The 20,602-nt window shown below is 54.1% G+C and overlaps 1 protein-coding gene across 2 annotated transcripts; it reads right to left on the minus strand.

Moving 5' to 3' along the window:
• Positions 1-4,971: 4,971 nt before the first annotated feature.
• On the minus strand, positions 4,972-20,578 carry LOC118158162 (myb-related protein B). Of its 2 annotated transcripts, none has more exons than XM_035312773.1 (14): positions 20,520-20,578; positions 19,750-19,843; positions 18,556-18,627; positions 18,087-18,179; positions 15,903-16,123; positions 15,588-15,744; positions 14,552-14,821; positions 13,352-13,738; positions 11,584-11,723; positions 10,785-10,884; positions 10,020-10,133; positions 9,334-9,450; positions 7,785-7,931; positions 4,972-5,738 (listed from the first exon to the last, which is right to left on the minus strand). In XM_035312773.1, exons 1-14 carry the CDS (start codon positions 20,537-20,539, stop codon positions 5,610-5,612), a joined length of 2,061 nt encoding a protein of 686 aa, XP_035168664.1. In that variant the 5' UTR covers positions 20,540-20,578; the 3' UTR covers positions 4,972-5,609. The 2 variants fall into 2 exon arrangements, with proteins under 2 accessions (XP_035168664.1, XP_035168662.1); XM_035312771.1 differs by lacking the exon at positions 20,520-20,578 and adding an exon at positions 20,320-20,450.
• Between the last annotated feature and the right edge of the window lie 24 nt (positions 20,579-20,602).

The following is a 20,602-nucleotide window of genomic DNA, read 5'->3' on the forward strand; positions in this document are numbered from 1 at the left end:
CCGGGGTCTCCCTGGCACAGGCACTCCCCCAGCGCCATCTGCTGCTGCCCGTGCCCCCAGGCCCCCGCTGTGACAGCTTTGCAAATGCAGGGTGGTAAAAACACAGCTTTACAAGACGGAGTTCACCCTTGAGATCCAGAAAGCAGCAGACACAGAGCTGGCTCTGCTCACTGCCATGATTACGGGTGGCGGTGCCACAAGGCACTGGGACAGCGAGGTGCTGCCCACCTCTTCACCCAACGCACAAGTAACACATTTACAGCCGTGGGGGGGGCGCGCCCCCCCCATCAACACTAAAGCAGCCTCCTTATGAAGAAAAATATGTATTTATGCATGTAAAGCCCATCTGCTGCGTGCCCATCAGCGCCCAGCGGATGGCACCCAGGCTCTCTGGCAGCGCTCACCTCTGCAGCCGCATGGAGCTCATCCTGCGGGCACTTGTGCTGAGGTTTGTCATGGCAGGGGCTTCCAATAGCCCCAAGTTTCTCTTTTCTAGTGTTTTCCAAATGAAAACACGTTTCTTCACTGTGATCCCTTCGGTTTCCACAGAAAACCGAACGTTTCCCTGACGTTGCACCATTTTTAAAGTTCTGCATTATTCTCAACTAGCAGAGATGAGAAATTGCGGTTTCCTTGGTCCAGAGACAGGGGGAAAGAAACTGCACTTTGTTGCAAAGCACAATTCGTTTCCTGTCCGGTTACAGCCAGCCTTAACTCGAGTGGTCTCCAGCTCTCTCAAAATCCAGGAGCTACTCAGCCGATCCTCAGCAGGGATCTCCCAGCCTAAAGCTGTCATTTTAATTTTCTAAGCCTCTAAACCCACAGGTTAGTGTCAAAAAAAAAAAAAAAAAGGAAAAAAAAGAAAAGCACATGGGAAATAACATCAATAAATAACCCAAGCAGGGCAGGAGGAGAAGCACAGCGCTGCTTTGAGTGATCCCTGGGGCCGAAGCAGTGCGATGCTGAATCCCGCCGCCCGCCCAGCTCCCCCCCTGCTGCCCCCAGGCTTTTTCCCATTGCAAGATCCCATTTGGGGTCTAACACAGCCGCCCTTCCTGCAGCCACTGGAGGTGTGAAAGTCAGATTTAGCCATCGATAGGACTTTTTATCTTTTTTCCCCCTCCAACGCCAGGGTAATTCAGCCCTGCCCAGGCTCCACGGGTGCAGAGATCAGCACGGAGTTCAGGCTCTGTGTCAGCACCGCATCTGCTGTGTACTTGCATAAAATGTAATTCCTTTGGTTACAGGTAATACCTGGAAGAGGAAAAAAGACCCTTTGCACCCCTCCTCATCTGCACGCAGAGATGAGCTCTCTGCAAGCAGCACGTTGTGCCAGGCCCCCCTACCCAAGGTGCTGCTCGCTGCACCATCAGCGCAGGACAAACCGCGACACCCCCAGCCGGCAGGAACCAGGCCTGGACCTCAGAGCCCTTTGGTGGACACCGGCATCCATGGGCCATGCTGCCCACCCAGGCACCACCCAGGCCAATCCCCAAAAGACCCTGGCAATTAAAAGTCTTACTGCCCTCTTTTTCCTCCTTACCCTGATATTTTTGCTCTCCTTGGCTTTTCCAGGGCTTGTCCTGGCTGGATGCGATGTCCTGGCGGCGGTCCGAGCACTGTCGTCACCCCAGGAGCGCCAGCTCTGGTATTCCCCTCTCACCCGCTACAATCAATCCCTTTTCCGTGCCTGGACTCGAACAAGGGTGGCATCCGCCTCAAGTCAGGAACGCAAAACCCAAAGCAAATACACAGCTGGAAAAAAAAACCCTCAGCGCCCTGCGGTCTTTACATCCTCCCAGGCAGTAGGGCTGCAGAGGGAAGAAATCCCCTCCAGCACCACGCCTCCGGGACACTGCCTTCCTGGCCTTTCGTTTAAAGCTGAATTCAATCTGCAGGTCTCTGTGAATGACGGTCGTGTGGCCCAGGGTGGTCTCACTGTGGCAGACGTCGAAGGGACAGCAGCCCTGGGGACGCTGCTGTGGCCAGGGTCGCGGGACGGAGGAATTCCCACCTCCGCAGCCGCCATGCCCAGAGCTGCCCCGGTGGGCCCAGGCAGCCAGGGGGGAGTTGTACTGTTTTTTACTGGAAATAAACCGGAGCATCTGAATTAAAGCAAGTCTGGCTTTTTTTCCCCAGCTGCTCAGCAGTGGCCCCAGGTCCAAGGATGTCCAAGGCGGTTTGGGAACATCCACACAAGGAGCTCCCTTTTCCAATTAAAAGCTAATTGTCTCTTTACTCGTTAACCATGCTAGCTTTACTCATTTTCCTCTCTATTTTCCATCCCTTGATCTTTCTTAATAAGCCATCTGCAAAGCAGGACACCCAGCTCCATTTGGATTTACAGCGTTAGGGTAGCAGTTAATACTTCTCAGCCTCATAATCCTTTAATTTAGGGGCAGCTCTGAAATGAACGCGCCAGGTTCGTGCACTGATTCATCCTGCAGTGGCGGCTGGCAGCGCCCACTCTCAGCTCACATCAGCGCAGGAAAGCAAATGCAATTTTTTTTTTTTTATATATTGTTTTAAAATACACCCAGTACAGGAATGAGCAAGACCTCTAAATCCAGAGAGCAGCGTCCTCTGTTCCTGCAGAGGAAAGCCAAAATCCATTCGGAGGTGCCAGAGCTCTGGCCATGCAGCACTCGTCAGGACAAGGCAGTCCTCACGGAGAGCAGTTTTGTGGATGATCTCCATCAAATTCACAGTGCCAAGGGCTCGAAAGAAAATAAGAATCAGCTTGGGATGTGTCCAAGACAATTAGGAAAAAAATATCTGGGAGATGCCCAAAGGCTGCTTCTCCCCTCACCCCCCAAGCCAAACAGGGATGGATGGTTTTATGATGATTTCTCTTAAAATAACAAGAAAATTCAAACAGCTACAGCCAGGCTTTCAGACAAGTGGTCCCAGCCGTATTTCCAAAGCAAACATTGCAGCACTGAGAAACAGAAATAAAAATGACTTCATGGATTTGCTTTGGCCCAGAGCTTGTAGAAATGAAAAATGAGCCGGGCTCCGAAAACTCCCTTGTTTCCCAGGATCCAAGGTTTTATTAACAAGTTTGTCAGCAAGGATTTTTTGGCTCTGTATTTCCAATGTCAACGACAGCCTAAAACAAGATGTACACAGCACTCCCCTGTTTTTCCAGCCTGCAAAGGGACTACGGAGAGTGCCCCTGCTAAAGAGGGGAGGGGGTGCGTGGACACCCTTGCTCTGCTGCCATCCACCCAAGGCACGTCTGCCACGAGGCCGCTGCTGGCTGCCAAAGGACAGCACATCACAAGAGACCCACCGGCACTCTCACAGAGCTGTTCGTGTGCCAGTCTGAGAATCGAGCTGCTCTTCAGTCTTTCCAGCAGCTTCCCTCTGCAGTTGTGTGCTGCTCTCATTGCTGTGTTTCATCCTTGGCTACATCAAAAGAAAATTCACTGCAACGGCTGCACCCACACGGCTCCGGCCCCTGAAGGAAGGACAGAAGAGGCTCTGCCCCACCAGGTGCTCCGCATGCTGTTCTCCAGCCCATGCTCCCTGCAGCCTCTGTCCACTCTTTCACCTTCCCATAAAGTAGCAAAATATATTCCTAAATGGATGAAACTACTGGGGGAGAGAAGCAGCCATCCTTTCTCCCCCACGTGGGGAGAAATCCCACAGGAAACAGCTCCCACACAAAAATGTGTTTCTGCTATCTTGGCTTTCCTGCCTCTGTAACAAGCCCTGAGCCTTTCTGCTCGTCAGTTGACCTCGGCCTACCTCAAACATCACATGTAACAGAATCACAGAATTTTCTAGGTTGGAAGAGACCTCAAGATCATCAAGTCCAACCTCTGACCTAACACTAACAGTCCCCACTAAACCATATCCCTAAGCTCTACATCTAAACGTCTTTTAAAGACCTCCAGGGATGGGGACTCCACCACTTCCCTGGGCAGCCCGTTCCAGTGTCTAACAACCCTTTCAGTAAAGAAGCTCTTCCTAACATCCAACCTAAAACTCCCCTGGTGCAACTTAAGCCCATTCCCCCTCGTCCTGTCACCAGGCACGTGGGAGAACAGACCAACCCCCACCTCGCTACAGCCTCCCTTGAGGTACCTGTAGAGAGCGATAAGGTCACCCCTGAGCCTCCTTTTCTCCAGGCTGAACAGTCCCAGCTCCCTCAGCCGCTCCTCGTAGGACTTGTTCTCCAGGCCCTTCACCAGCTTCATAGCCCTTCTCTGGACTCGCTCGAGCACCTCCATGTCCTTCTTGTAGCGAGGGGCCCAAAACTGAACACAGTACTCGAGGTGCGGCCTCACCAGAGCCGAGTACAGGGGGACGATCACCTCCCTGGCCCTGCTGGCCACACTGTTTCTTATACAGGCCAGGATGCTGCTGGCCTTCTTGGCCACCTGAGCACACTGCTGGCTCATATTCAGCCGACTATCAACCATCACTCCCAGGTCCTTCTCTGCCTGGCAGCTTTCTAACCACACATCTCCCAGCCTGTAGCTCTGCTTGGGGTTATTGTGCCCCAGGTGCAGGACCCGGCACTTGGCCTTGTTGAACTTCATGCAGTTGACCTCAGCCCATCGGTCCAGCCTCTCCAGATCCTCCTGCAGAGATGTAAGCAGCAGCACTGCCCCTCGGGTCTCGTACAGGCCCAGCCTCCAGCATTAAGCCCCACCATTTACTAATTTTTGAGCATTTTGGTCAGCTGGACCAGCCCCCCCCCCCCTCAGGGGGCACAGACCCAGGTACCACCGCCCAGGAGCCGAGGTTTGCAGGGCTCCTCTGGGCCAGCAGCACCCAGCAGCTGCCCGAGGGCTGCAGTCGCCCTGAGCTGCCCCTCTCTGCTCCCTTCCCTTCTCAGGAGCCCCCAAAACGCTGCAGTCCACAGCGTGCTACCCAGCACCACCCCGGCACAGCACTGCCTCCCTCTGCGCGTCGTGAGGCCCCAGACAGAGTTGGAGCGAGTCTGAACAACAGGGTCAGGCAGGGTGTCGTTAGCACCATCGTTTATTTCAAGAGGCAGCACATCCCTGGGAAGAGGCACCCGCTGCTCCCGTCCTGCAGCACGGCAGCACAAAGCAGCCCCGCGGGGAGCGAGCACACAGCTCCAACTGCGGGTCACCCCAAAGCACGTCCCCCAGGAGAGCACAACACCTCCCCTGTCCCGGCACACAGGAGAACCTCTCCATCCCCTGGAGGAAGACAGAAGTGGGATGTGAGGCGTGCAGGAACCTTAACAAAAGCCATTCCCAAGGCACCAGAGCAGGCAGCACGAAATCCAGGCAGCCGACAAGGTCCGTGTCCAGCACCCCGTGCACGTGTGGCTCCAAGGTGGAGCGCAGCTTCCTGCTTCTGCAGCGCCCAGGTCCTGCAGAGCGCTCTTGCTGTCAGCTCTCCAGCCCTCCCGTTTGCCTTTCTGTAATGATTCCAGAACTCGCATCCCACACTTTAGCCAGCAGTTAGCCCAATTTAATACAACGCAGATCTACCTGGGAACAGAGGGGAAAAAATTCACCCCTAAAGGCTACGGCCTTGCAGAGGATTTCATTTTCCTCACCCCTCTGTGGTTCCCTCCCCTCCACTCATAAAAATAAAAAATAAAATAAAAAGAGCAGAACAATCCTTCATGATAAGATTAAGGTCCTTGATGTGTGACTTTGTTTCAACATGCCCAGAAATTGGCGTGCTTTCTCCTGCATGAAGAGTTGGTCTCGAGTTCCACCGCAGGCCACCGCTTTCCAAGCTCTGGTCATCTACGGAGGGAAGAGAAAGCAGGTGTGGAACACAGTCAAGGGAGAGGAGGGGGCTGGGCACCCTGCTCTTTGTGTCCTAGTGGGACAAACACCTGTTTTAAAACAGCGTGTGAAAATAAATAAAACTACCTACCTGCTACCCAACAGAAAATAAACACCTCTAGCACAGGGACCACATCCAGCCGTTTCCCAGGTAAGCGCTCCGTGGCAGAACCACCCATGGGCCCCTTGAGGGCTTTCCCTTGCTCGAGTTGAGACCAAAACCCCGAAGCACAACCCCACTAAGCTTCAGTGTGGAGTCCAGAGGGGTGAAAGGAATTCAAGACCAGCTTTGGGGTTTATTCCCAATTAGCTCAGTTCCTACAGGAGCTGCTCAGCCCCAGACCTTGAAGGGTTAGGTCGGTCAGAAAGACCATCCATCCTCAGCAGTAATTAAGTGGTGCCAGGAGCTTCAGCGCTGCCTGGCCTCCCAGCCACACAGGAAGAGCTGAAAATCAGGTGGGCTTCAGTCACTGTGTGTAAGAAGGGCTCCCATGAGGTGCTTTGGCTTTCCTAGCCTCTGCAAATGCTCTGATAAACGCAGCCAGAAGATATACAGCGCCCTGAACTGGAAATATCCCCTCATGTGCACTGCAAAGAACCAGAGCCTGATGTGCAGTGTTTGCTAACAGTAACGCCCCACGCAGCCACAGCACGGCTTTGGGGCTGATTTAGGTTCAGCCCACAGCTAAGTGGGAATAATAAGTAACTGCCACTGCTGGTAGCACCAGGGTGGTGCAATAAATCCCAAGAGCCCAGGAACACCACAGGCAGCTCTGCTGTCTATGTGCAATGGGATTTCAGGGCACACCTGTACTCTGTCACCGCACACTCTGCCTTACTGTCACCCCCAAGTCACTTGCAGAGCTTTATTTATATGGATCTATTAGCACTCAGGGCAGTACGACCCTGCCTAGGACAGCAGGAGAAATGGAAGTGTTTAAGTAGGGTTTACTTTGAGAAGGGGAAGGAATTACTCTGGCTGAGGAGTACTTATTTGTCAGAAGAAAGCTTTCACAACAGACAGCTCTAATCCAGGGATGGATGCTGCATTTAGCTGAAGACAGAGCCAAGGCCGCTCTGAAAAGACAACGCTGCACCTGAGCCCTTCCCGGGATCTGAAACCCTCCCCACACCAGCCCCCAGCTGCAGTTTCACCCCTCACCAGGGAAAACACCTACTTCCACCCTCATCCAAGCTACCTGAGAGCTCTCATGACTTGGCCCAGGCAAACACCTGCAAAAATCATGCTCTGCCCAAACAACGTGGGGATGCACCTCTGCACTCTGTCTGCAAGTACATCAGCTGATACCCTGGGGATTTACAGAGAACACAAGAAACCATTTATGCCCCCCAGAGTCACATACCCATAAGGGCACCAGCCCCTCAGCACAGGCTACAAGGTATGCTTGAGGGGCAAGAAAACACCCTCCTCTGGAGCTCTGCAATGCCTCTGCTCAGGTAAATAGCAGGATAAACACAGCCCACGCTGTCTGTGTCACACAGCCTTCGCCACAACTTAGGAATACCCTAAAATCACAGGGGCAGAAAGTACCTTTGTGTTTAGCGCTTACATAGCGCCTCACAGAGCTGCTGTGGTCAGAGAAACAAGAGATTAAGCTGCTGCTGTCCACCTGAGGAGCGCTCACTGGGAAGAAGAAGGTTTACTTCACTGCTGGGTTACTCATCTAAATTCCTTGACGGACTGGGACAGGATGCAGGCTCCCAGGAGGAAATCCAGGGCCAGACATGCTGCGTAGGCCACAGTTCTGCTGAGCCATGGGGCTTTGAGCCCCAGCAGAAGGGCAGGCTTGCACAGAGAGGGGAGGGAGCTGTAGTGTGACGCTACCGGTTCAGCATCCCCAAAGCTGGGTGCAAAGAGACCTGACAGTGTACAGATGCCCACGCAAGAGCGCACGGTGTTCCTCCTGAGCTTGGTCCCGAGGAGGGACAAGGGCTGCAGCACCAGCTCACCTGCTGACGGGCAGGAGTGGCTGCAGGGCTTACCGGTGCCGGTGGTCTGAAATGGCTTGGCATTTTCCTGTAGGACATTTTCTCTGACTGCACTTGCACGAAGGCTCTGTTGAGCAAGCCGCAGTCATTCTTCCTGCCCGAGGAGGAAAGGTTCAGGGACCTCGACAGGAAATTCACAGGCTGCAAAGGGAGAAAAAACTGTATGAGGAAAGAAGTCGGTTTGCCCTAACAGTGCCTGGCCAAAAGGCCAGCTAACAAACGCCGTGCTTCATCCACATGTTCAAAGGCAGGTGGCCGAGCCACCACTGCTTTGCACAGGGTTTCTCTGGAGAGCTTACTAACCATGCCAGGCTTGCAGAGCAAGAAAAAAAAAAAAAAAAAACACAAATAGCTATGATGCAAAAAACAAGTGGCAGTGCTCAAATACAGCCTTCATCTTCTCCGGGCAGGAAGGTGCCTCTCACCCCTACAGCCAGCCTCGGCAAGGGCAGCCTGAGGGCTCTGAGGATGAGAGCATGTAAGGCTTCTCCCATCTCACAGGCAGAAAAGCAGCTGGGGCAGTGGTCAAACGAGAAGGGAATTTGCACCTACTTCTGCAGACAGCTTTTCACCAGGATTTTTATTCACCTAGTGTCTTTCTCCTTCAGGCTGTGATTCATTTCACCTACAGTCCCACACCATGCCTGGGCTCTGGATCCTGTAGCCCCTATGTTAAGTTGCTACTGTCAGGAGAAAAAAAAATGTCTTTCTGTTGCTTTCAAGGGCTACAGGTCCCACGGTCACTAAAGTCAGCAAGCAAAAGCATCAGTGGTGGTGGGAAGAAGCCTACAGCCAAGCCCAGGGAAGTGCTGGAAGAGCAGAACAAGCCCTCTGCTTCAGCAGCACTGAGACACGGGGCAGCACAGATGCCTGGGAATGCTCTCAGTAACAGCTTGATGCTACAGAAAAGCTGCTGGCGGAAGAGGAGCAATCTGCTTCCTCGCAACAGTGCTGCATCAAGGGTTCATCCACTCCCTTGGCTACTCAATTTAGGGAGCCAAAGTGGCCAAGAGCGAGTGATTATCTTCCCCTTCTGATACGGGTCTGCAGGATCAGCTCACTAAACCAGACCCTTGAGGACAAACAAACGTATGTGGTGGGATGAAAATGGAGAGGGCCACAATATAGAGTTCTGGGCACGTGGCATGTCGGTGAAATGCTTGTGCTTTGGTATTGGAGAACACAAATTTATAAAAGCCTCTTGCTTCCTCACCTACACGCAGAGCTTGAAAACAGCAAGAAGCAGAGCAGCAGGTTCTGCAGGCAGCCAAGCAAGGAGGAGAAATAGTGCAGTGTTGGTACCAAGACCATCTTGCTGCTTTCTAAACAGTTCCTTCTAAAAACCCATCCTAACCCCTCAGGCAGGCACTCTCCACCCACAGCTCTCCAGAAAGCTCATGGAGGATCCTGAACAAGGATTACAGATGCGGCCAGCCCAGATCCCTATCCAGAGATCCCCTGCTAGAACAGCTCAGCAGCCAAGTTCACCTCTCAGCCCCATTTCAGCCAGACCTCTCCCTGCTCTGCTCACAGCACTCCTCACCTGGGTTCTTTTGAAACAGATATTCTTGGGGAGGGCAGGCACGTTCTGTGTCATATCTTCATCCACAATATCCAGGGCCAGCGACTTCCGGACCTTCTTGATGGGACTCCTGCGCAGCTGTGGGACACAGAAACACAAGTGTCAGCATCAATCAACTCGGTGACCTCCCCTCCTAAGGGCTGGTGCACAGCAAGCCCACGTCACCCCGCGTCTGCGTTGTACCAGCACCTCAGGAAGATGTATTGCATCCTTCCCCACCACAGGGCACAGCAGCTTCTAGTGCTCTCCTCGCTGGCACCAAGAGCCACTGATTTAGAAGAGAAAGCCCCTTCCTGCAGGAAGGGAAGGCCACAACACCTTTGGCAACTGAGCCAAGAGACTCTGTGCACCAGTCCTCAGGCTCTGGGGAGCCCAATTTGCCACAAACGCTTCACGAGTCTCTCCTGTACGTTAGGAGACAACATCTCCTAGCACAGACGTGAGTTCTGCAGAGACCAGGCCACAGCTGGCAGTATTTTAAGCAGGTCTTAACCTCAGGCAGATGAGCAGTCTCACTGACTAAAAGGTAGCAGCTACATGCTGAAAAGCTTTTTGGCATCAATAGTAGGATGAACTCAACCAGCAAAGACACCCCTCAACAGCACAGGACAGCCCAAAAGCAGATACTGGATGTTAAACCAGCTCACCCCTTGTTTTCTCTTTTGTTTCTCGGGCTTCACGTCGTCCTCTATGATAAGTTCAATGCCAGCCTCACTTCGGAGAACTTCTTTCAAGTCTTCTTCCAGGTGAGGAGTCTGGGGCTGGCGTGAGGAGGCAGGTAGACAGAGCGTAGGACAGTCAAAAATCTGTACACTGACCTCCTAGTATTCCCTCGACAGATAATAGGGTCAGAGCAGCCCACAGGAGCTCCCAGTGGGAAGACAAACATTACAAAGTATTTACTTCCCAGCAGGAAAAGACATGACGAGATTTCTGTTAGCCTAACAGATTTACAGGATCTCCATACATGGGAGAATGTCTGACCAGCTAAATCCCAAATATGCCACCAAGAGACCAGCGTGCACCGAAGGCGTGGTGTACTGCAGCTCTGCCAGCCTCCGGCACCTGTTTTAAGTCCATGTCAGAGACCCAGAGACACCATTTCCTTGCTCTTCCTCAAGGTCATCAGCAGCCAACCACTGCAGCCTAACTCGAGGGCAGTTTTTGCTCTTTTGGCAGCTTTGCAGAGGAGCTAGAAGTCCCGCCGCTACCTACCACGCCATTTTCACTCTGACAAGGTCTCCTTCATCCCTCTCACCTCAGCCTGGCACTAACAGACCGCACCGTTCCTGCACGGATGACAGCTGGCTCACAGCTCGGCTGCAACCTACCCCACATCCCTTTTGTGTTCACCGCGTGTCCTGGGAGCAAAGCACCGCCAGCAGCGAGCTGCAGCCCTGGCTGTTACGTACCAGAGGCCTTATTGGTCCGTATTTCTCCAGGGCGTTTTTGAAAGGCGTGGGGGTGTGCGGAGTGTTGTCCACCACATACTTCTGATCTGGTGTGACAAACCTGGCAGTGGAAAGTAGGGGAAAAAAAGGATTAACATGGTATAAACCACTAAGTAAAGCCCATCCTTCCAAACCCTCTTATTACAGAAGCCACCTGCAGTCTCACACAGTGACAGCAGAAACCGTCTGCCTGGCTGGAGCATTCCTGGGGCACAAGCAGGGCAAACAGGCACCAAGGAGCCTTTCGTAGGGAAAATGTCCTTCAGAAATACCAGCTATGCTGCTCCAGCACCCTTGCCAGAAAGCAGTACAACACCTGTGACACAGGCATCGCAGAGCCCTGCAGTCCAGTGCTATTCAGCAGTGCTTCTGCTGGTGGAGCTCCTCAGGGGCAGCCAGGGCTTTGTGACCATCACAGCTGGACCAGTGGAAGCCCCTGGGGCGCACACACTTCCAGCAGCCAGGTCGTACCACCGGGAGGTGGGAGCTGCTCTGGGTCATGCCAGGTTTGGAACCACAGCCAGCATCTCCACACAGCAGTGTAGTGATGTGTAGAGACAAAGAACACTTGCTGTGCAGGCCACCCTCCCTCACCTGGCTGGTACAACACTGATTTAAGGAAATCCCCAGACCGCCCTGCCACTCTCCCGGTGGTGCCACTACAAGTACTGGGTAGGTATGCTTGATTTGGATCAAACTCGTGTGAGAAAGGACAATGCTCAGGTATCAGGGAATGGCTAAGGTGAAAGAAAGGACTTACGCTGAGTTTTTCTGGAGCAGAGGGGTCTTGTCCCTGTGCAGCGGGGTGGTGACAATCACCTTCTGACTGCACACAGGCGTGGAGGTCAGAGATGGGTTCTCCAGTTCTAGTGTATCCTGTTTGGTCCAAAAATTTAGGAACTGCACAGCACGGGAAAGAATAAGTCACGCAGTCAGTCTCAAACTTCCTAACACGAAATGACTAGTCATTATCTTTACTTAAAGTGGGACGCCTGATATAGGGACAACCCTCCCATACCGAGTGGCACCAGCAGATCTGTTCCAGGATGACCCTTGTATGAGCTGGGACTTACTGTGGAACCGTCCTGTACGTGGGCACATGCATGAAGTGGCCAGAAGGTCCCTCACACCTATAAAGTTTACTCAGTTCCCAAGAGGGAAAAGCAGATAGAACTCTGTGCAGCTACAAGGTGGAGGGAAGGCTCTGCTTCTGGAATGCCAAGAGACAAGACAATGCCAAGAAAAGTGGAGAAGGAAGGGTGCTGCCTGCACACCAAAATTCTGGTCTGAGCTCAGGTCAGCAAACACAAGGTCAGTCCAAGTAACACAACAGTCTGTCGGCCGCATAAAAGTTGACAGGTTTTGTACTGAGCTGTCCTCAACCTAAACTGCAAGAAAACCACTGACTGCCTCATCTCTGCTGGGATTTTATTTCATGACAGCTTTCCTCCCACAACGAGTGAGGTTTGTACCCAAAAACCTATTGCAAGAAGAGCTGTTTGTGTTACGTTCACTGATGGCTGGAGCTCAGTCTGAGAGACAGGAGATGCAGTTTGTCTTCTCAGATGGATCCCAGGCTCTCAGCTTCTCACTCTGCAGAACTGCACATTTCAGGCCCTACTCTGATTTCCCTGTTCTTACTGGCCCTGCATTCAAGGTCCACCTGAACTTGGGTGTCAGTGGCCTGTGGTGCTCTCCCATGTGCCACCGAGGGCTGCAGAAACTGCAGAAATACAAAGGCGTGGAAGGCTTAGGCAGCGAGTGGCACAGGGAGATGGGTTCTGAATGACAGCAGCTGTGGGAGCTGTGCTGGGTGACTTATCCTGTTTTACAGGCAGAACTCCATCACAGCAACATCGAAGTCAGGGTGTCTGTACACCGCAGTGCTCCAGCAAGGCGTTTTTTGGGATGCACGCACATGTGCAGACATTGTAAGAATGATGGTACAATGGAAAATGTTTGTTTTGCAACAAAGATGAGGCCCAGCAGCATTTTCCCAAGCACAGCAACTCAAATACGTGCACCAGCATGTGCTGCCCAGCCCAGGTGGATGATTTAACTGGAACTACCCCAGGACAGCCACCTGCACTGTTGCCACACTGCCACCCCCCTGCCAGGGCAGTAATGCCGTGCACAGAGCAGCCCAGAGACAGAAGCACCACGCTCTCCCCTGCAGCAGGCAGGTGTGGATCTGCACAGTGCTGCTCCCTCCTCCTAGTGGCCCTGTCCATCGCTCAGGCCAGCAGGGCTTGCCCTGTGCTGCAAGTGCTCCTGCTGAGGCCAACGCAGGGAAAGGGCAGCGCTGAAGACAAGCAGTGCAAGAAGCCAGCTCTGCACCTTGCTTTACCAGAAAGGCACACGCCCCGTGCACTGGCACTGCCTTGGCCCAGGGAGGAGAAACACAAAGCTGGCAGAGCTGATGGGAACACATAGCACTGAGGCAAGCAGATGAAGTACTGACATGCTTACTGGGTCACAAACAAGCCCACGCAGAGGAGCACGGGCTGGCCTGTGCCGCTGCTCCATACCTGAGATGGAGAGAAGGGCAGCGTCTTGACAGGGGTGCTCTTGGGCGTCATGCTGTTGCAGGAGTCGAGGAAGGAGAGGCTGGTGCTGGGGGCGTTCTCCGTGACGGGGGAGAGGGAGATCTTCCTCTTCTTCTGCCTCTTCAGCACAGAGGGCGGCGTGCCAAAGCTCACCTCTGCATGCGGGGAGATGGGGATGAGCTCCCCCTTGCTGCTCTTGCTCAGGTCAGAGATGGTGTGGCCGTCCAGGCGGTACTCGGTCACGTTGGGCAGGGACGGCGTCGGCTTGCTGGGCGTCTGCCTCACTGGGCTGTTGCTGCTGCTGCTGCTGCCAGCGGAGGGCTCCTCGGGCAGGTCAAACTGGGTCAGGTCACACCACCCGTCTGGGTCCTGCACACAAAGGAAGTCCTCAGCAACCACCCGGGGAGGAAGGACTGAGCAGCTGAGTGCTGCAGATGCAGAGATCAACCAGGAGGTGAAATAAGCAGGTGTGTGAGACTCCAGCAGCTTTTGCAAGGAGCCTGGCTAGAGAAGAGCTCAAGCCCTCCTCCCCTCTGCCGTCAGCACAGCTGAGAACCAGGGCAGGGAACTGATCCAGCTGAAAGTTGTTGTTTGCACAGGGCAGTTTTTTCTATTTACGCTAGGTTGGTTTCTCAGCTCAGTTCACAGCACAGCTGCACTTCCAGCTGCATCTGCACACAGGGGACAAACCAGAAGTGGCTAGGGACAGGGGCTGAATGACACAACTGTCACCAAACTACAGGCTTGGTCGCAGCAGTACCGTGGAGACAGGGCCCTGCTGTAAAGCACATTGCTGGAACCAGATTAAAAATAGCCAGACCCCTTCACAGCTCAGCCCCCCCAATACCCAGACTGCCGTACAGGCAGGCCTCTGAGGACCCACAAATGGGCCATTAAGCCCTGGGCACAGTCTTTGATCTCCTTTACACCTGCAAAGTGAATCTTTCATTGATAATCATCTCATAAACCCGGCGGCAGAGACATCGCCCCTTTATACATCACCAGAGCATTGTGCTGCCATCAAGCTGAAGGCGAGCCTAAAGGAATCCACCCAGCCCTGCTCAGGACGCCCATGGCGATGAGCAAGGGGACACAGTAAGTTCATCAACAGGAACGTTGTGGAAATCAGGCCCTATCACGGCCACCCTCCATTAGCCAGAGGAGCAAGGGTGTGTTACTTACAGATTCAATCATGTCCAGAGCTTCACTGAAAGCTGGCACAGATGTCGGGCACAGGTAGTTGGTAGCTTCGACAACCCACTTGTACGGTGACGGGACACATGCCGGGTCCTCCTCAGGCACCATGTCATCTGGGGTCCCCTCGCCGTTGTGCTCTGCCAGGTCAGCAGCCGGCAGCTCTGAGGGCAGCTCTTGCAAGCCCGTCACCTCCTCGTCACTGACGTCCTCTTCTTTTATTTCAGAGACATCGACAGGCCAGTTCGGCAGGACGCTCTTCTCACAAACAAGAAACAAAGCCCAGCCGTTAGCAGAAAGCGAACAAACAAGGTCAAGTCCTGGGGACGAGAGCACAGATCCTGGGACCCGTTCACCTCCTGCCTTCATACCAGCCATTTGGCTTGTCTCACATCTGTTCTCCCTCACTGCTCTGTCCCATACACCACCTGACACAGGACTCTATCCAACTTAATGAGCACGGAACTGTTTAACTGAATATTTCTCTCAAAAGTATCTCAGGGGGAAGTCAAATGAAGGCTGAGCAGGTAGCAGTAATTCTGCATTTCCTGCTTCCTGAGAGCCCACCTTTAAAAACTGCATGCTTTCTTCACACAAATAATTATGTGTAATCCCTGCTTTCTGCTTTAGAGGAAGGGAACACAACACCTCTTCTCCACGCCCCCCTCGCCGCACTGTCTGGAGCAGCCTCTCCCACTAGCAACAGCACAACGGAGCCAAAAAAAAATCTTCAGACTCTCCAACAGCCTTGACGCTGGGGGTGGCAAGATAACGACAGCACTAGCAGACTGCTGTCCTCAACTTGGATAACACATTCGGGCACACATTATACCTCTAGCTCCCAGAGGGGGAGATCTGTCAAGAGTCAGTGTCTTGGAGAAGGCTGGGGGAAGGCACAGACTCTACACAGACACCAGGCTGTGGGGAAGGCAGCTTTAGAGGCAGCAGAAGGGTGGCTGAACAGCTCTGATGCACATCAGCAGAGCTGAGGACAGACCCGAGTGCCCACGTGCTGGTGTAGTACCTGGCTCCCAGCTCTCGATCCGCTTTGGCTCTCCTTGTCGTCCACCTCTACAAGCAAGTACAGAGGCTTGGACTCCTTCGTTTCGTTGAGGAAGCCTCCCGTGTCCACCTTCCGCTTGATGGTAGAGTTCCAGTGATTCTTCACAGCATTGTCGGTCCTGCAAAGCAAGCAGAAGAAAACAAACCACCGTTCAGCACAGCTTTAAAGCACAGCTAAGAGCTCCTACGAGCTCCCCAGCCCCAGCTGGTGAGCCCAGCACACGGATCTCCACCGGCCACCCAGCTGTGAAGGTACCAGCGAGCAAAGACGTCCTACCTCCCAGGCAGCAGCTTGGCAATCTCAGCCCAGCGATTCCCCAGGACCTTGTGGGCCTCAAAGATGATGCGATCCTCCTCCTCTGTCCATGAGGACTTCTTCACCTCAGGGTTCAGGTGGTTGTGCCAGCGTTCCCGGCACTGCTTCCCTAACCGCCCTTTCAGGTGCTTGGCTATCAGAGTCCACTGTTTGGTGCCATATTTTTTAACCAGTTCAATTACCTTTGAAAAGAGCGGGAGGGAAATAAGGGAATGGAACAAAGGAGGGGAGGGTCAATACAGTCATCCTCAGGCTTTGCTTTCCACCTGTATGAGGACCAGGTAAGGGCAGACAGAGGACGACCCCTTAGGAAAAAAGCTGGAGGGACACTGACAGTCAGGTGAACACTTCTGTGAGCAAAATCTAGCCGTGTTTCTGAAGGAAGCTGTTTTCATGCAGCCCCGTTGCCACACGCTACCTATGAAGGCAGGTGACAGCTCACAGAGAACTGGGATGGAGATGGGCAGATGCAGTGGGTGCAGAGCAAGCGTCAAGTCCCACACACATGCTCCAAGGCTCCTCTGCCCTCCCTCCTCCCGACACCTTGGCTGCGTGGAGGCAGTCCCCATCAGCTCTGCACTGCTCTGCCTGCAGGGACAGCGTGGCACAGCCCCCCAGTAACAGAGGGTGCCGCCCTCAGAACATGCCAGGGCCCACAGCTACATGCTCTGCTAACATCAGGATGCATAGTGTGAGTTCCAAAGCAGAAATGGGCAATATTCACTTAAAAACCATCCACTTTGCTACCTCCCCTTCACCTAGGGCTTTGCCACTTCTGCCTGAGCTTCACTGCAAATGTTTCTGGGAGGGGAATCTGTTCTGGTTGCCCTGAAATACATCCAACGCAACAGTCGGGGCAAATCGCTACAGCACAACCTGCTGCCTGCAACGCTGAGCCTGCCAAAACCTTACAGAGGAGGCCAGGTGGCTCTAAAGGGGCATTTTCACCCTGCCCAGCTGAGCTTAGCTGAAAGGTGCTGGTAGCAGATGGCTCATGGATCGTACCCCCAGGGTTCATAACTAACAACCCTGCTGCAGACTGACTGTCAGGGGCAGACAAACAGGCCAAAGGTACCGAGATGCGGCACGATCCAAGGAGCTGGAGAGGCTGCAGAGAAAAGCTCTAGGCTTTCAGGTTGACCAGGAGAAAGCTGGAGCCCAGCCTTGCCACGATGGTAGGGGGCATCAAGAATAAGTGGCGTGGCAGTTGGGACATGACAGGGCAAGGGGAGAGCAGGCAGCAGCTGCTCTGCTGTCAGAAGGTGGGAGGGCATCGTGATAAGCTTCCTCAAGAAGCGTTTGATGTAACACGTGGATAGGAAGCCTGGGCTGTAGAAGGGACCACAGCAGCCTGGAGCAGGAGCAAAATGGAAAGAAACGGGAGAGCAGAAGCGTTACAGAAAAACTGGTAAACTAGGAAATCTTGCATCAGAAAGCACATGACTAGGAATCATTTTCCAATTTTCTTAGGCACATAAAGATGATGTGTGTCTAGGCTAGCCACTCTCGGTTCACTCCCGAATCAGCAGAGAGGAACACTCTCAGAAGTCTCAATTCACCTGGCCAGTATCAGAGATCCACCTCAGGCTGTCTGCTGTGGCACACAAAAAGCCAGTTTTATTTTCCCTCAGGTCCAACGTGGCCAGGTCAGGCAGAAATCTATCTGCAGATGGATGAATTAATTCCCTTTTCTGCTGCCTTGCCAGCCTACTACAGCAGCACAGTGTGAAACGGAGAGAATGTTTAGGAGATTCTTTGCTCAGAAGGTGGTGAGGCCCTGGCACAGGCTGCCCAGAGAAGCTGTGGGTGCCCCATCCCTGAGGTGTTCAAGGCCAGGCTGGATGGGGCCTTGGCCAACCTGATGTAGTGGGTGGCGTCCCTGCCCATGGCAGGGGGTTGGAGTTAGATGATCTTTAAGGTCCCTTCCAACCCAAGCCATTCTATGATTTAGCTGAAGAGGCCTAGAGCTGCTTCTGCTCATCACCACAGCCACGTTAGGCTGCTCAGAACAGCTCTGAGTACTGCTCTTGTGGGCACCACCACTGGGAAGAACCACCCACTGTTTTCAAGGAAGACTTGCAGGTCTGACACCTTCGCCCTCTCCACAGAGGGTCACAGCTCAGCCCCTGTCCTTCCTGGACTTACCTTTTGGTCCTCCTCTTTGGTCCAAGGGCCCTTAACCAAGTCTGGATTCAACACCCTCAGCCACCGGTACTGGCACTGCTGGTCGCTGCGGTTCTGGGGAAAGGAATCAGAGTAGCCACACATCAGGCTGGAGGCTCCAAAAGGCCCTGTAACAGCATTCCCCACACACACAGCCTGCCCCTGGAAAACCTGCAGATGCACAGAGAACGCATACTATGACTAGGGCACTGGGCATGGAAGACAGGGACAGGAACCTCAGTTTCTTGTCCCAGCTCCAACACACTTGCCCTTGAAAGTCCTCTAAGCAAGAAGCGTCTCCCTGCCCTGAAGGAGCACCGATTTCTTTGACAGTAGCAGCCACAGAACAGAGTCCCACTGCAAAAGGCATTGCACACAGAGAACCAGCACCCTGAGCATAAGAAACAACATGCAAACACTACAATTCCCAACCAGGCAAGGGGTCACTTACAGGAAAGTGACTGGCCAGGAACTTCCAGTCATTCTGCCCATAATGTCTTACTAACATCTTCAGCTGCTCATCCTGCAAAGAACAAAGACATCCACTTTCACATACACTGAGGCAAAACATGCCACAGGCACTCCTGGGCTGACGGCATCACGAGAACAATCTAGGTATTTTTAACTGTCAAGGTGTGTATGTCTGCATTACGGGAAGGAACGTGGCTCTCACTGTCCTTTCACAGCACCTTGGTGCATGGAGCCCAGCTGTTTGGGTCAGGGCTGTGAACTAGGGTGTGCACAACAAGAGCTGAGCACAAAACATGAGCTCAGTCGTTGTGGTCACACCCAGGCCCACCTCATCTCCATCCCAGGGCAGTTTGGTTCAAACTACATGGCCAGGACTTATCCAGCCCCGGTATGTCCCTGACCAGGCAGCCCATCTCCCAACTCAGACACTGCTTTTGCCTGGCCAAGAAAACCAACCGTTGGAAGTGCATCACCACTGGCCAGACAGCCTACTGCTTTCCTGCGCTGAGAGTCTCTGCATCTCTCTCGTACACCCTGTCACAGCCCAGGTTTGCCTACTCTTACCACTCACACAAAGCCTGCTACAGGCCTCCTTCCCTGTGTGTTCTGGCTGGGCAAAGGTAAGAAATAATTCCCTGTCCAACAGGAGCCTAAGGCTTTGATCTCTGCACAAAGACCACTCTCACACATGTTCAGCCTCCGAGGGAGTTAGAACATTTTGTAGTTTTCACACAAAACACAAGGATTATGGAGGAACTGGGAGGAGTGCAGAAAACACCCCAAACAGTTTCAGGCTTTCAGCCAGAAGAACTAAGCCACGACCCTAACAGTCTCAACACTCCCTGCTTTAGCTGCAGAAAAGGGAGGGCATGTCCACTGTGTGAGTCAGCTCACTGAAGACCTCGGCCATCCTCCAGGGCCCCACTAGAGAGCTACAGGCAGCAGATGCCTCGCTCAGGGCTGAGGTGTGGAAGCAGTGAGAGCCCTTGCTCTCCAGGCCGTACTTCAAACTTACCTGAGCTTCTTCTCACTAAGACCTCAGGCACACAGCCTTCTCCAGCAGCGAGACAACGTGAGCTGGGGCTGCAGCCAGCGGGCAAGGACTGGGATGGAGGACAGCTGCAGGAGCCTGCCCCAAACACCTGCCCTTGGCAAGCGCCAGGCTCTCACTCACCTCCTCTTGCGTCCACTTGACTTTGCACCTGCCGTCCCGCTGCTCCGGCACGTCCGAGTCGGTGTCCTGGCAGTGCAGCTCATCTTGGTCCTCGCTGCCAAAACAAACAGGGCGCTGCTGAGAGAACGGCCGCGGCGTGCAGAGCCCCAGACCCCCCTCCAGACCCCCTCTTCCCCCTGAGCCGAGCCCTGTCACTTCAGGCCTTCCCCAGGTGGCAGAGGGGACCCTGCAGACCCCAGCACGCACTTTGCCACCCTCTGAGGAGTTGGGGGGCTTCTCCCAGCCCCTGTCCCTGTGTGAGGGCCGTGCCCAGGGGCTGGCCCTGCTCCCCCCTCGGAGGGGGGGGGAGGTAGCAGCAGGCAGCTGCTGTCACCGTGCTGCCAACGGGAGGGCAAAACCCAGGCCCAGAACCCCCGTTTACCCCCCATTTACCCTATATTCACCCATTTACCTCACATTCCCCCCATTTACCCCACACTTACCCCTTATTTCCCCCTCATCCCCCCTCATCCCCCCCAATTCCCCCTCACCCATCTCCCCCCCGCCCCCCATTCCCCCCCATAGACCCACGGCACGCCGCCGAGAGACCCCGGGCGGGCAGGAGGGGGTCCCGTCCCTCCGGCCGCCGGCGGGTCCGGCCGCCCGTCCATCCGCCCGCCCGTGCCAGCAGCAGGCCGCTCCCCGAGCCCGGCGGGAAGGCGGCCCCCACGGGGACACGGCGGGGGGGGGGGGGGGGGAAGGACCGGGACGTGGCGGGGGGCACCACTCACCCGCGGCTGCGACGCGCCATGGCGGGGTCGGGCCGGGCCCGGCGGCTCTCGCTTTTACTTTTTTTTCCCCTTTTCCCCCCCTT

This window comes from Oxyura jamaicensis, assembly GCF_011077185.1.
Source record: "Oxyura jamaicensis isolate SHBP4307 breed ruddy duck chromosome 20 unlocalized genomic scaffold, BPBGC_Ojam_1.0 oxy20_random_OJ106590, whole genome shotgun sequence".
NCBI classification, from domain to species: Eukaryota; Metazoa; Chordata; class Aves; order Anseriformes; family Anatidae; genus Oxyura; species Oxyura jamaicensis.